The 14,774-nt window shown below is 36.8% G+C and overlaps 2 protein-coding genes across 3 annotated transcripts in view; one reads left to right on the forward strand and one right to left on the reverse strand.

Annotated features, from left to right (window-relative positions):
• The window catches only part of LOC128612508 (hippocalcin-like protein 1), a 31,876-nt gene extending 24,892 nt beyond the window's left edge, over positions 1–6,984 (forward strand). Inside the window, exons 3-4 of one of the 2 annotated variants that reach the window (XM_053632787.1) lie at positions 1,459–1,564; positions 4,225–6,984. In XM_053632787.1, the coding sequence (XP_053488762.1) occupies positions 1,459–1,564; positions 4,225–4,322 (204 nt within the window). In that variant the 3' untranslated portion in view covers positions 4,323–6,984. Of the gene's footprint in view, positions 1–1,458; positions 1,565–3,628; positions 3,800–4,224 lie in introns of those variants that run through there. The other variant, XM_053632788.1, reaches the window with a different exon arrangement.
• A 2,223-nt stretch (positions 6,985–9,207) lies between these two features.
• On the reverse strand, positions 9,208–14,160 carry LOC128612507 (ornithine decarboxylase-like). Its single transcript, XM_053632786.1, has 11 exons — positions 14,014–14,160; positions 12,803–12,933; positions 12,093–12,220; positions 11,811–11,984; positions 11,531–11,703; positions 11,207–11,423; positions 11,029–11,112; positions 10,744–10,906; positions 10,529–10,644; positions 10,191–10,405; positions 9,208–10,073 (listed from the first exon to the last, which is right to left on the reverse strand). The coding sequence occupies exons 3-11, from the start codon at positions 12,186–12,188 to the stop codon at positions 9,932–9,934; spliced, it is 1,380 nt and encodes a 459-aa protein (XP_053488761.1). The 5' UTR covers positions 12,189–12,220; positions 12,803–12,933; positions 14,014–14,160; the 3' UTR covers positions 9,208–9,931.
• Between the last annotated feature and the right edge of the window lie 614 nt (positions 14,161–14,774).

Below are 14,774 nucleotides of genomic sequence, written 5' to 3' on the forward strand. Positions count from 1 at the left end.
GATATTTTGAATCAAAATTTTGACTTTCCAGCTAGCAAAACTCACAATTTTACATTTACAGCTCCACAAAGTTTACACTTTAATTTACTTTTTCTAAATTTTCAGACAGTGATAAAGTCCATTTTGAACATGGCCCAGGCACAGAACTTTATTATACTGTAAGATCAAATACTGTTTATTTTTTATAAGGTTCTACTTGGCAGTTCCTTATTAAGTAATATCTTAATCTAATTAAATAACTAATAAAGTATCGTCCACTGATGAGGTTTATGTGATTAACTAATTTTTTGCCAAAATGCCCGAAAAAACCTTAAAAATACAAATTTAAGATCATTTTTTTGTCTTCGGTACCAAGTACTAAATGCTAAATTTGTCTTAGATGTTTATTTTATGACTTCACTGTTGGGTCAGAAAGTAAGCAAGTGCAACAGCTAAAGTCTCCAGAAGAACTGTGGCAGATTCTCAGATGCTTAGAGAAGAATTTACCAGCCAATTTACTTATAAAACTACAGAACGTGTACTTGAAACTACTGAAGCATTTTTTCAAAAAGGGTTGTCACACCAAATAGTTTAGTTTAGTGATGTTTCCTGCTCTTTATAAACGATTTAAAATGTAGAAAACATTTCATTTTATTATTTTTGAAGGAATTTTTGCTTTACAGCATTTTTTACATGTGCCTAAAACTTTTGCACTGTATTGTGTATTCAGTTAAATGTGAATAACATGTTCATAATATTGTCCAATGGAACAGTACAATACCAAGGTCTCAAATTAATCAGCGATTTAAATAAAAATAAAAACATTTAACATTCATGACCTTATGTGTTAATATATTCAGAAAAATTGATTGCTCATTTGATTTATTTAACGTCCTTCAGACTAGATGTCCCTGTGCTCCTGCCATCCAAAATATCTGGGGATTCATATATTACGCTGCCTAATGTGCATTTTATTCACTGTTTTAATGTCAGTTTTCCTCTGGGACACCTGTAAGAAGCTTTAGTGAGCCAGAAAATTAAATAATATAGAAATAATATACAGTGTAAAAAATTTGAAAGTGTAAAGAGAATTTGAAAGTATGCTTATAGGAGTCATGAATACTAAGGAGCCAGTTTGAAAAATCTCTGAATATTCATTAGGTATAATTATGTAAATAAGGTAAAATGGAATGAAAGACATGAATGATTGTAACACATTTAAAAATCCCATGACTTTAAATTATGGAGATTATGAGTGAGAATACATTGAAAACACCTGGACTAATTAGTTAGTAAATCTTCTGAAAAGATTTTCTAGTCCATATTTTCCCCAAACAATCATAGTTTTACAGAATTATGAGCGATTTGAGTAGGTCTCATTTTAAAGACAGTTACTAAATTGTAGTAAATAACTACACATATACCTTTATTTATTTTGCTAGGTTGCACATTAGGTAACAGGTTGACTTTTTCCTTCAGGCAATCTATAAGATGGTTTCATCTGTGATGAAGATGCCAGAGGATGAGTCCACTCCAGAGAAGAGAACTGACAAGATTTTCAGACAGATGGACACCAATAAAGATGGTAAAAATAGGAAAAACACTAACACTGATAAATTTCATTATTCCTACTGTACTGCCCTCCACCTGACCTCCAGTCCTCAGAGAGAATCTGTTCAGTAGAAGTTTTATGAAAATTTAAGCATACTTCTGTGGCATAATGCTTAATGCACTCTAGTGCCATAACTGCATAATTATGTCCAAAATGTTTTCATGAAAATTTCAAATTGTATCTCACACTGTTGAGTCTGAGGGTTTGAAGTAGTCTACAGGAATAAAATATCAGATATACAGTCCCCTCTGAAACTTCTGGAACAACAAGTCTAATTCATTTGTTTGTGCTATACACAAAAGACATCTGGGTTTGAGATCAAAAGATGGATATGAGACAAGAGATTAAGATTTCAGCTTTTATTTCCTGGTATTTACATCTAGAAGTGTTAAACCAGGGGTTCCCAAACTTTTCCAGGGCAAGGCCCCCCATATGGCATTAACATTTGACCGAGGCCCCCCTTTTGCAAGATGTCTTTAAAACACATTAAAAATACAGACTTCTGAATATATCCCCCCTTTTTTTTTATTAATAACTACATCTTAGGAATGTTTTGTCTGTTTAGCAATTAGAAAGTTAGGTATAGCAAATGTGATTTTAATATGTATTGTTACAAATAACATGTTATAGTAATGCATATATATATATATATATATATATATATATATATATATATATATATATATATATATATCATGTATTTATTTTACACATCAAATTGTTGAGGCCCCCCAGGCGCCCCCTGGTGGCCCCCACTTTGAAAACCACTGTGGTAAACAAAATAAAACATAGAACCTTTTGTATCAGAGCACCCAATCAAATTTTTAGTCAAGCAAAAGTATAGGAACATATAAGTCTTGAAGCAAATTAAAGTCAATAACACTTAATATTTGGTTTCGTAGTGTGTGAGTGTGCCCTGTGATGGGTTGGCACCCCATCCAGGGTGTCTCCTGCCTTGTGACCTGAGTCCCCTGGGATAGGCTCCAGGCTCTCCAGGACCCTGTGTAACATAAGTGGTACAGAAAATGGATGGATGGATGGATTTAGTTGCATATCCCTTGCTTGCAATAACTGCATCAAGCCTGTGACTCATCGACATCACCAAATTGTTAATTTCTTCTTTTGTGATGCTTTTCCAGGCTTTTACCACAGCCTCTTTCAGTTGTTGTTTGTTTTGGGGGGGGGAGGGGGGGGGGCGGTTCTCACTTCAGTCTCCTCTTCAGGAGGTGAATTGCTGCTCAATTGGGTCAAGGTCTGGTGATTGTCTTGGCCAGTATAAAAACTTCCACTGATAAACTATTTTGTTGTGTTGGCAGTGTGTTTTGGATCATTGCCTTGCTGCATGATAAAGTTCCTCCTGACTATGTTGGATACATTTCTCTGTAAATTGGCAGGCAGAATTCTCTAAGTTAGCAGACAAAATGTTCCTGCAAACTTCTGAATTCATTCAGCTGCTACCATCATGAGTTACATCATCAATAAAGATTAGTGAGCCTGTTCCAGAAGCACCCAAAAAAGCCATGACACTACCTCCACCATGCCTGACTGATGAACTCCTGTTTTGGATCATGAGCAGATCCTTTCTTTCTCCACACCTTGGCCTTTCCATCATTTTGATATACCTTGTGATACCTTCACCCCTGCCCTGTAGAGGTTGTTGGTGATGTCACTAACTATTGTTTTGGGGTTTTTCTTCATAGCTCTCACAGTGTTTGTCATCAACTGCTGTTGTTTTCCTTGGCTGACCTGTTCCATATCTGGTTGTTATTACACCAGTGGTTTCTTTCTTTTTCAGGACATTCCAAATACAATATTGTTGTATTGGCTATGCCTAATGCTTGTGCAATGGCTCTGACAGATTTTCCCTCTTTTCTCAGCTTCAAAATGGATTGCTTTTCTCCCATAGACAGCTCTCTTGTCTACATGTTGGTTTATCCTTTTTAACAACAAATGCAGTCTTCACAGATGAAACCTAGGGCTCAAACCAAGATTAAACATTCAGAGATTTTAATATGTTTGAACAATTCAATTTAACAGGACACACCTGGGCAGCAAGAAACACAGATCAGTCACATGTTCCAGTATGATCATTTGAAAAAAAGGGTGGGTTCAAACAAAAGTTGCCATGTTGTTTAACACATCTAGATGTAAATATGAAGAAACCTGAAATTATGTCATCTGTTGTCTCATATTCATATTTTGCTCTCAAACCCTAATGTTTTCAATGTATAGCAAAAACAATCGAATTGGCCTTGCTGTTCTAATCGTTTCTGAGGGGACTGTTGTCTTTTACAATGCACCATTTCACCATGAATTTGATTCATTTCCTATAACAGCACATCTCATTGTGATTTATTCCTTACTTAAGCAAGTCATAATGTTCATATTTAAGGATTGGGCTGTATTATTATGGCCAGATTTGGTGGTATTATTTGAATGCATCAGAGAAGCTCCATACAGAATCACTAAACTGAAGCATCTGAGAGCAATCAGGATATAAACTCAGATAATATTACAGTGATTAATTATGTCTCATTTGCAAATTGTATCCTTGTACAGTGCCATTATTGCAGAGTGACTATTTAATAGCACTTAACTGTCGTTAAAGCTCATGTCCTGCTGTGCTCCTGTAGGAAAGATTTCTCTGGAGGAGTTTATTAAAGGTGCCAGGAGCGACCCCTCGATCGTCCGCCTCCTCCAGTGTGACCCGAGCAGTGCCAGTCAGTTCTGAGTGGAACAACCACAGTACACTAACAGTGTTCACTCGAGTCCAAAGTGAACATGGTAAGTGTTTGTGTAAGCATAAGAATGTGGTTGTTGTTGTTATCATCACATTTACTAATTTCTCAGTGGCATTAGGGACCAATTTTGAAATGTGAATGCTAAATGGAGGTCAGTGAGCACTTTTATCAGTCCTATTACCTGTCACGTAGACTAAAAACTACAACTTGTTATAGACTGGGAATATTTTGTTGTGTATGTTGTGTATGTATGTAGTATAACAGCAGGTCATAATGGGAAATGTTTAGAGAAGAGAAGCACTGCTTGGAATTATGTTCATGATTAGCCCTGAAACTAGGGGTCTGATTTACTAACATTTTAAGTAAAGAGGCTAAATTGTGTGTGTGTGTGTGTGTGTAATCTACTAAACTGCACACTGAGCTGGTGGGTGTGTTATGAGTGATTTACAAAGAGTTATTGTATCAAATGATTTTCTACTGATGGCCGTGGAGAGTTCAGATCTAACTCCCTGAAATATAGGTCTCATTAGCCACTGTTGCAGTCTCCTTTCATACGTCAATGTCCCCACAACATTAGCAACGGTTAGAATCGCTTACAAACCAATGTAAGACTATGAAAGTGGTGCAACTCTACCTTGACAAAAATCCAACTAAATTTGCTTTATTACAGACAGGTGATTTAAATGCAAATATACAGTACATGTATGCTGATAACCTTAACTGCTAGAAGCTTGGGCAAAGAAGTGGGATGTAGACTAAACGAAAATGTACAGTGAGACAGAAGTTATCATAAACCAATACCTGACATAATAGCCTATAATAGTCTAATAATAAATCAGATTAGAGATTTCAAGACTTACTTTTTAAATCCACATAACCAGGAACCAGAACTAACAAGATTATATTAAAAAAATATCACAAAGTATATGCTTAGTGTAACAATACCAATTTAACAACACATGATTATAAATTCACCAAGTAATATAATGTAAGCTAAAGCAGCAGCCACTCCAAGCTATCTTAGGTACATCAGGATATAGCCAAATAATCTTGTTCTCTTAATTTGAGGTGTCAATGATTATTTTATCGAAATGCTGTATATAGTGTGCTGGGGGTTACCGAAAAATGCTCATGGCTGCTCTAAACTCAGCTCCATTAGTAAAATCTGGAAATCTGGACTCTGGAAAGTCAACCTCGCCAGGAGAGATGAAATGTAACCCAAAATGGCATTTGGATTTCCTATATCTATGCCCAGAAGAGTAAATCTCACGTAAGTAGGTATACAGCTGATTAAAGGCAGTGAGACACACAACTGATGCAAAACAAGACTTTAAGCTCTCTTTAAATGTAGTTGGTATCGGAGGTGCAAATGTGACTTTGGCATTAGTTTCAGTCAGTGAGACACACGCTGTGTCTGAAATCTCAGATTGAGTCATTATATACAATGCCTTGCATAAGTATATGCATCCATTTTTGCCTTGCGTAAGAGTTTCAGAATAAATCCCTCACAACCATTAGAATTTGTAATTATCTCAAGAAGTCTTATTTTAATTTTCATGTATAAAGTGTTTGTATTATTATTATTATTATTATTATTATTAATTGTTTCATGTGTTATGTTGGAGAGTACTTTGTGCACGTTCATAATTTCTGGCTGAAAATGCAAACTTTTTTATAGAATCAGTTTTTTCCACATTATTCAGCTTGCAATGTGGACTGATCTTATTCTGTTTTTTATTTTAGGGTATAAAATTTGCTGTGTTTTTATTTGTAACTGTTTTATAATTTTTTTTATATTGGCAACATTCTGCTTGGCAGGTTTCTAGTATTTTGTTCATGGATATTCATCAGCATGTATTAGTGATTGTTCTTTTATAAAAGCAATGATTTTATCATGTTTGTGTCAGACACTTACTGTTGCATGTATTATGGCACTTTTTACATCAGTATTGTAAATGAAATGGCCGTATTAATATTGATATTTTGTATTCTATGCCCTTATCGTTTTTAATGGTGCATTTAAGGACACCACTATGGAATATAGTGAAGCCCAATGTGAATGCATTTCTGCTTTTTGCTTCTCTATTTCTCTGAATGTAATAATACTCTACCATTCACAAATTGATGCATTATACCAGCCTGCCACATACTATATCTCCCTTCATTCCTGTTGGATAACGAGTTTCTATGATGTAGATTATGTGTATGCAACTTCATCATTTTCAATTTCCATCACCATAGAAACTGTGGTTTGATTTGTAAGACGCTGCTTGACTGAGACAGTTATGGAGATGCGTCTGACCTCGTAACTGGCCTTTTTCCAAGCCTTGTAAAAACACGCCATCAGGAACATGTCAAATGAAGTGTTACTGGAAGTGTTAAGTAAACACTGCTAGTGAAAACAGAACCGGAATGAAGGCAAATCAAGTCAGAATTTTGATAATGAACGTAGCATGTTAAATCCCTCCATGACAACTATGGCATGAATCTAGTGAATCTTGACATTTTGTTTTCAGATATGTTGTTCATGGTTATAACAGATGTCTTGCAGTATTTATAAAGGGAACTGTAACTGTGCTGTTAGTAGAAAATCTCTGGAGTGTTACTGTGATCGTTCTTCTTTTGTTTCCATTAAAAGCTTGTGCTTCCTTCTTGGATTGAATGAGTGACTCTGTTTCATAGTAGTTCTTTGGGCACTCTACTTCATGAGGTCAGGGTTTACTTTGGACTTTTTTTATTATTATTATTAACAGACAAATTCGATGTTTTTTATCATGTTGTAAGGGAATACATGTATCATGTTGAAGCTACAGCGTATTTTATTACATAATCTGAAAAAAAAAAGTTCATTTATGTAAGTCTGATGGTATGATCTACAGAATCAGGAAAGCTCTGTATAGCAAAGAGTTTAGTTTTCCTTCTTCTGTTGTAGTCCAGTGCAATTTCACTATAGAACTGAAAGGCTAGATAAATCTTTCTCTCTCACATAGACTCCCAGCTTTCGCTTTCTTTTGTTCTCTCTTGGAGGATTATACAGCTGCATATGTGTTCCCTGAACAGCAAGGTACATGCCATATAAACATCAGCTATTAGTGCTGGCTAATTAGCCAAGGTCCACTGTTGAATGCATCCTGCCTGGAGCTCCTCAGGTGTTTAATTCCCATGGCAAAGTGGAGGAGGGAATATCGACCAAGTCTTGAGAGCAAGAGTTCACACACTTGAGATGCTAGTCTGAAGGATCTGATGGTGGAATTGCTATTAAATAAATTGATTTAAAAGAATTAAATGAGAAAAGTACAGTCAGTGGAACTGGAGTAAATTGAAGCAACTTCCCAAGCTGACATGGAGCACTGAGCCATGGAGAACGTGTGACAGGAAAATGGTAGAAAGCAGACTGCTACTAAAGTAATGAGCAAGCTAGTAGAACATTCAAAGCACAGACAGCTGGAATTCATAATTGCTGGAAGTGTCTTATTAAATGGGAAACGTCACGCAAACACTTAATATTTTAAGCCAATGGGAGGGGGAAAACGGCTTTTTTTTCCATGTTACACCAAATTGGAACTGCCATTTACTGTATTGTTCCCCAGTTTGAGTGAGGCTTGCATGGAGAAACATTGCCACCAAGTGGCAGAGTGGAGAGTTACAGTATATGAATCCTGTTTTCCACACAGGAGAATCATTTATATTCAATCATTTCTTCATTCATTTTTCTATCCAATACAATGAATAGAGTTGGATAAAATATATTAAAAATATAAGATTCTCCGGCACAATGGATAACGTGGAAACGCCATGAGTGTATCATGCAAGGAATACCATTTAAAGGAAAGTTATAGGAAATAATCAATGACATGGTGTCGTGCTGCACGAGCAAAGTGGAGTTACTATTACTGCAAGAATGTTGATTTTCCAAGATCATGTCCTGAACTGTTTTGTTTCTCTTATACCAGAGCAGTTTGCCAGCAATTAGTTTGGCATTTATTAATGAATGACACGTCATGCTTTTTAGCCATTTATAGTTACGTGCTGTGGAATGTCTGAGAAGTTAGTTCCTGTTATCACTTTCAGCATAGCAGTTATAACCAGTCGTTCCCTCACCAGCCTTTTTTTTTCCCCTCTTTCATGGAGTTAATAAGGTGGTAGAAAACTTACTGACCGTTACAAAGAGATGAAACTGGAAACTCTTTCCATAAAGGTTAAATCAACATCTCCTTCACCATATCAACTACTACACATCTTTATTAAATACAAACATGGTTTATCTGTTTTATATTAGTCCTAGTTTAAGTGGAGCGTAAACCATACAAGTCGCTGAGTTTTGACTATAGAAATGATAACACATTAGAATGCATTAGAGTGCATTAATATAAATCTGTGTTTTGCCTTCCAGCCAGAACTACTTCCAGAGCCACTTCTATAGCATATTAGTTAACACTTTCTGACCAGTCAGATTCAAGAACTCAACCCTGCTGTGGTATGAAAGAGGATAACCCAAATAGCCATAATTGTAGAAAAACCACAAATAACTAGGTACATAATATGGTCATGTGGGGGAAATTAATGGTCAGTTATGAAAATGTTTACTTTTCTAATTTGCATATTATAAAATATCATACTAAGGTCACAATTTGTCATTCCTAGTTATGTTCCTATGCTTAATACTTCTCTCAAAAAGCTGCAGATCTGATCACTGTCACATAAACCCTCCTAAGGGTAGTAGATATACATAACACCAACTGTAACACCACAATTCTCCTTGGTCTTCTCTCTTACTTGAAATAAAACTTCTCTACCCTTTAAAATTCTTGATTACCCTCATGCGTATAATACTGTAATTCACTCATATGTATATGTAAAAACAAAAAACAAGAACATGATTTACTGAGGTTTTATTTATAAAAACAAATAAAATACAAAAACACTTTAAAAAGTTTCCATAGGAAAGCAGCATGAATGCAATCCCATCTCTTTCATATCCATTTTCAAATGCATCATGGTAATAAATAATGCTACTTAAGTATCACCATCATTATCATCTTACTACCATAGAAAACAAAAATCTCCAAGGTAAAGAAACAAAGGAATGTGTATGGTTTCTGTGAACGGTCAGAAAAGACTTCCCAGATCTTAAAAAAAAATTTTAAAATTAAATAAAATTAAATAAAATAAAATTAAATAAAAAAATAAAATAAAATGCCAAGCTCCTGAATACAGTGGTCCATCACAGTGGTTAAATATATTCAGACTGCTTTTCATTAATGGTGTAATTCACTGGATGTTTAAGGGACTGGGCTGTAAAACAGCAATAGACCATCATTAAACAGAAACACAAATCATACATGTACCTATCCCAAGGTTAAGTAACAATGCAAAAAAGGAAGCAAGGATCAAAAAAAAAGAAAAAGAAAAAAGAAAAAGTCGAATGGTGCATGTGCAATATTCTGGGCCCATGCACCATGGACCAATTATAATTTTTATGGGAAAATGTAACTGTAATTTAGTAACACTGGGCTCCAAGACTTTCATTATTAGAGGACAATCAAGAGAGTCCATCATTTGACAAATTAATGTAGTACAGCACCTCTCTGTACTGCATCTATGTTGACACACTGGTGGCACAAGGCTTAGCAGGCAGCTCCAAGGTGCTTCCACATCCACAGTGGCCTGGCATATTTCCAGGGCTCTGCTCCTCCACCAGAGCTGGCATTCCCTGGGCATGGATCTGCTGCATGCATTGCCTAAAATATGATAAAGAAGAAAGTAGTCACTTCATCAGATTGCACAGATGGATTTAGCAGGAATATAAGGTCAGTGCAACCAGAAGCGTCAGAGGAAATCAGAAAACGTGAACTCACCAAGCTGATCTGGACATGACGTAATGGATGTCTGGTTTTTGGAAGCCGTTAAAGGTGGACGAGGCAGCCACAGTGTAAGCACCCATGTTTTCAAACAGCAGCCAGTCACCCACCTGCCGGTCAGGCAGGGTACACAGCTCCACAATGCGGTCCAGGCCATCGCAGGTAGGACCCCAAATACTGCAGGGGTACATGCGCTCATCAGGCTTGGGTTTCTACAGAACAAAACCAAATTGTAATGTTTATCAATCTGTGCAATGAATAAAAAGAAAAAAAGAAATGGAATTTACATGTCACATGGCATATTATTAAGGCTTAATATAGCTAACAGAACATACCTTGTGCACAATGGGTGTCACATGTGCATGATCAAAAAGGATGCAGTTGAAAGATCCATAAACACCATCATTGACATAGTACATTAGAGTTTGGTCACTGGCCCCATCATCTTCATCTTTTTAACAGAAGGGAATAAATAAATAAATAAATATAATAAGGCTCTGTTGTTTCATAGATATATTATTACAGAAGGCAACAGAAAGCAGGATCTTACCGTCAGAGCCAGACTGCTCCTTCATGTTGACTTTTTTAGCAATAATATTGACAGCTAGCGTATATGCAGAAGCTGCATAGAATCGGCCAGGCTCAGCAATTATCCTCACACCACAGTCTACAGGAAAGTACTTATCCAGTGCAGGGTTGATCACAGCAGTAATCTAAGTGAATCAAACATTTTTTTTTTAAATTAACTTTAAAAAAAAAAAAGTAACAAAAAAAGACTCATCAATATAAATAAATATACTACTATATTACTAAACTAAATAAATGGAAAACCAACCTCCTCAAACTTCAGCTTGGAATCATCAGAGCCAGGGAAGCCACCGCCTATATCCAGCAGGGTCATATTGTAGCCCAACTCTGCCTACAGGAGGATGCAAATTTCAGTTTAGTAACACAACAGTGATGAAGGAGCACTTTACATCAAACAAACAAATTCACAGCATGTGACCACTCACCCCCATGTCAAACACGTATCGTGCATCTGCAATGGCTTGGGTGTATGTTGCTGGGTCAGTGCAGCCGCTGCCTACATGAAAACTGACTCCAATGATGTCCAGGCCCAGCTCCTTTGCCCGCTCCAGAAGCAGCCTGCTGCTTTTCAGCGTGGCTCCAAACTTCACACTAAGTCTGCACACTGCCTTAGAATCATCTGTAGCTATACGCAGCACTAGTCTGCATAGATATACAAATCATGGTTAGATGGACTAATATTCTTGAGTTTTCGTCATTATGTAAACACAATGCCATAATTGTAACTCCAAATACAGAAAGCTACTCACTTGGCATCGTCATGACTACGAGCAACCTTCATTAGTTCCACTTCACTATCAAAGGTCATCATTTGCACTCCATGTGCAGAAGCATACTTGATCTGCGACACCTGCTTGCAGGGGTTGGCATAAATGATCCTACTGGGCTCCACTCCCAGAGACTGCACAAGCTGGATCTCAGTCTAAAGGAAGATATAGACAAGTCGGTATAGTTTCTGCTACACCAAGTGGTACATTATATATTTCTTTCAACGTAACAATATGAACTTTCAGACAAACATTTACAAACCTTGCTTGCACAGTCAAAGCCTGTTCCCAACATTGCCAGGGTCTCTACAACAGCCAGGCCATCATTGCATTTCACAGCATAGAAAGGCTTGACACGAGGCAAGGCACGTGCCCATCTAAGGTGCTTCTTAAGGATATCCCCCAGGTCTGCCACATAGAAAGCATCCTTGTCATCCTATAGGGAAAACAAAACAAAATTGTTATCAAAAAGAAAATACAGTAGCATGTTATACATATTACCACTGCACTAAAGAAAAAGAAAAATGTGAAGGAGAAAACTCACCGATGAGGTGGACTCTCTGATCTTCTGCTCAACGATGTCCCGTGCACAGAACCCCTCCTCCAGTAAGGTGAATTCAAAGTCGCGGAACGAAGTCATGGTTACAAATCAAGTTCTGATTGCAAAAGAAACTGTAGAAACAGAAGCACTGGTGTTAAACACTGTCAGTCAGTTCATGACAAACATGCCATCTCTGCCGAACAGCATATTGAACAAGGACTGCCCTCGGACAACCTGGCACGGTCCATTCTCTTGATAACTATGACATAATGCACGATTTATCACAGAGACTAATATATTAATCCATTACTGAATTTATATATTTATTTATAATTTGACACCATATCAGCAGCAGTGGCTATAATTCATGGCAAAATCAGTGTTTCAATGTAAACATTGTTCACAATAATTGAACAATTTTGTCTTAAAAACAATTGATATACTAAAATATACATATATAATAATAATAATAATAATAATAATAATAATAATAACTGTATATAATCTTTCAATTTACTTCCATTACTGAACAGTTACTAGAAATGTACCACCAATACTCGAACACTTTACAAGCAAAACATCAGTAACAGTTTACAAATTGTGTTTAGAAAGCTCTCCAAGACAATCAGTTAAATAAATGACGTATTTAGAACAATACAACCTGGTATGTGCTTTCCAGCATGAAATAGTTACAAAAAGTAACTATTACTTACTTGGACAGAAAGAGATGGAATTATCACAAGTCAGAGGTTCAGCGCAGCCAAGGTGGCTCCCCAGTGAAGTTAAATCCTTTCAGATAAGCCTCAAGGCCAGGGCCAGTGTGTGCTTTGCTCAAGCGAATGATCTGAAATGAAGAAGCACTATAAGTGAGTTCCAAGCTTTCAGCAGTCAGAGTTGTTGTATTTTTATAAGTGTGTCAAGAGAACAGATCAGTTATTGATATGATTATTACTTTTCAATATTATTACTATTACAGAACCCATGACATGAACACTAGCAAGGCATTAAGCTTGCTAAAATGAAAAAATAAGAGAGCAGAAGACAGACATATCGTTTATTTTAATCACAAGCCATGGGTCGGCTCAGGATCAATCCCAATCCCACAAGTGCATTATACAGGGTATAGAAGTCACCACTCCACGTTTTGGGATCGACCCTCATTCATCAGGACCCTCAGGGGTCCCCCAATAGGCAAAGAGGAACAATGTGTAGACCAATGAGAGAAGTGCTACGCAGGCATTAACCTGGAGAGGCCATAGCCGCAAATACAGCTTTCAGAGTACACAGACTCGTACATTTTAAAAGGCAAAAAACCGGCTTTGCTTAAAGTTCATTGGTCATAGCGCATGTACGAGTGAACAGACTCTTGCTGTAATCCAAACCTCACCACTTTTACAAGCTTTTACTGAACCCCATGTTATAGCGCCTTGTAACATCCGGCCACGTGGATTTATAAATATTTAAAATCGAGCAAGCGGTAGAAAACGGTTACGTTGATCAAAGGCGGTTAAAACTATTAGTCTATGGATAAAAAAAATTATTGTTCATCAACTATTAAAGTTATCGCCATATTAACTTTAACTTGCTTTTTTTGTGCTGTAAGCGGACGTCCCGCCTGCTTAGCCGTTTTTTTTCCTCTCTTTTTGTCAGTCCGAATTAACTCGCTAGCTAGCGGGTCCAATGCCCATTCAATATAGACACGTACACCAAAAAAAAACCCAAGTCAAACATAAAAATAAGTCATTTCTTAGTAGCACCGAATAGTTAACGAGCATGACTCGCGGTTGTAGTTTGTGCTAGCACGCTTTCATAGCCGTTACCTACTACGCTAGCGTGCTAACTTTATAGCTTTGTTAGCTCTCCGTTCACTAGAACAGCCTGTAAAATAGAAAAACGTAACATTATCTTTCCTTAAGTTACGTACCTTAAAAAGCATTTACAAAGATTTTTTCCCATTAGACCAGAATCAGGGAAATAAAATGAAAAAAGTCCGCGGTTTTCCCTCTTGCCTACCCGGCGTGCTCTGTTCTGAATGAGACCGGCAATGCGCCCTCATATATAGTTCAGTGGTTTCCAGGGCAACACGCCAGCTGAAACCGGCCTCACCTCTGCGCGCGCTACGCCTGCGAACCGGTTCGAGCCTGTTATCGGCCTTCGCGCGCTACAGTCTCATGTGAGCTCAAAGCCTGTTTAACACCACTTTCACAAAGGTGACACAAGTAGCGTTTCTTCCTCTCTAAATTTGTTTGGATTTTCCAAATAAGCGAAAGTGCAGACAGATAACATTGACAGAAACACTTAGTGCAGGGTTTAAGTATGTGTTAACTATATGTTGGAGAGGTCTTTAAAGAATAAATCACAGGAAGTTGTTTTGTTTTCTTTCTTTATTCCTTTTTTGTTATTATTATTTTATTTTATATTGATTATAATTTTATTTATTTATTTATTTATTTATTTATTCATCTATTTATTTTTTTACATATGTGGCCCAGTAATGATTTCGCATAATAAGAGCAGGTCCTTGCTGCTGTTATTATTTTTAATAAGACTCCGAAATGTGTTTTGTTACTGTCATTTGTATGCCCTATCTAGTTTTCTTTCTGTCGCACAGTCAACTGTTTTCAGCAAACATCTGTAGAGAATTATTAAATCTGTAGAGACTATTAAACATTAGATCTCTTACAT

The sequence above is a fragment of the Ictalurus furcatus genome, chromosome 9 (assembly GCF_023375685.1).
Source record: "Ictalurus furcatus strain D&B chromosome 9, Billie_1.0, whole genome shotgun sequence".
NCBI lineage: Eukaryota > Metazoa > Chordata > Actinopteri > Siluriformes > Ictaluridae > Ictalurus > Ictalurus furcatus.

Coding starts and splice junctions, on each gene's coding strand:
- LOC128612507 (XM_053632786.1), bottom strand. CDS start 12,188: ATGACTTCGTTCCGCGACTTTGAATTCACCTTACTGGAGGAGGGGTTC. Junction 11,704..11,810: donor GCTTTGACTGTGCAAGCAAG/GTTTGTAAATGT, acceptor ATCTTCCTTTAG/ACTGAGATCCAGCTTGTGCA. Junction 10,406..10,528: donor TGACACCCATTGTGCACAAG/GTATGTTCTGTT, acceptor TTTGTTCTGTAG/AAACCCAAGCCTGATGAGCG.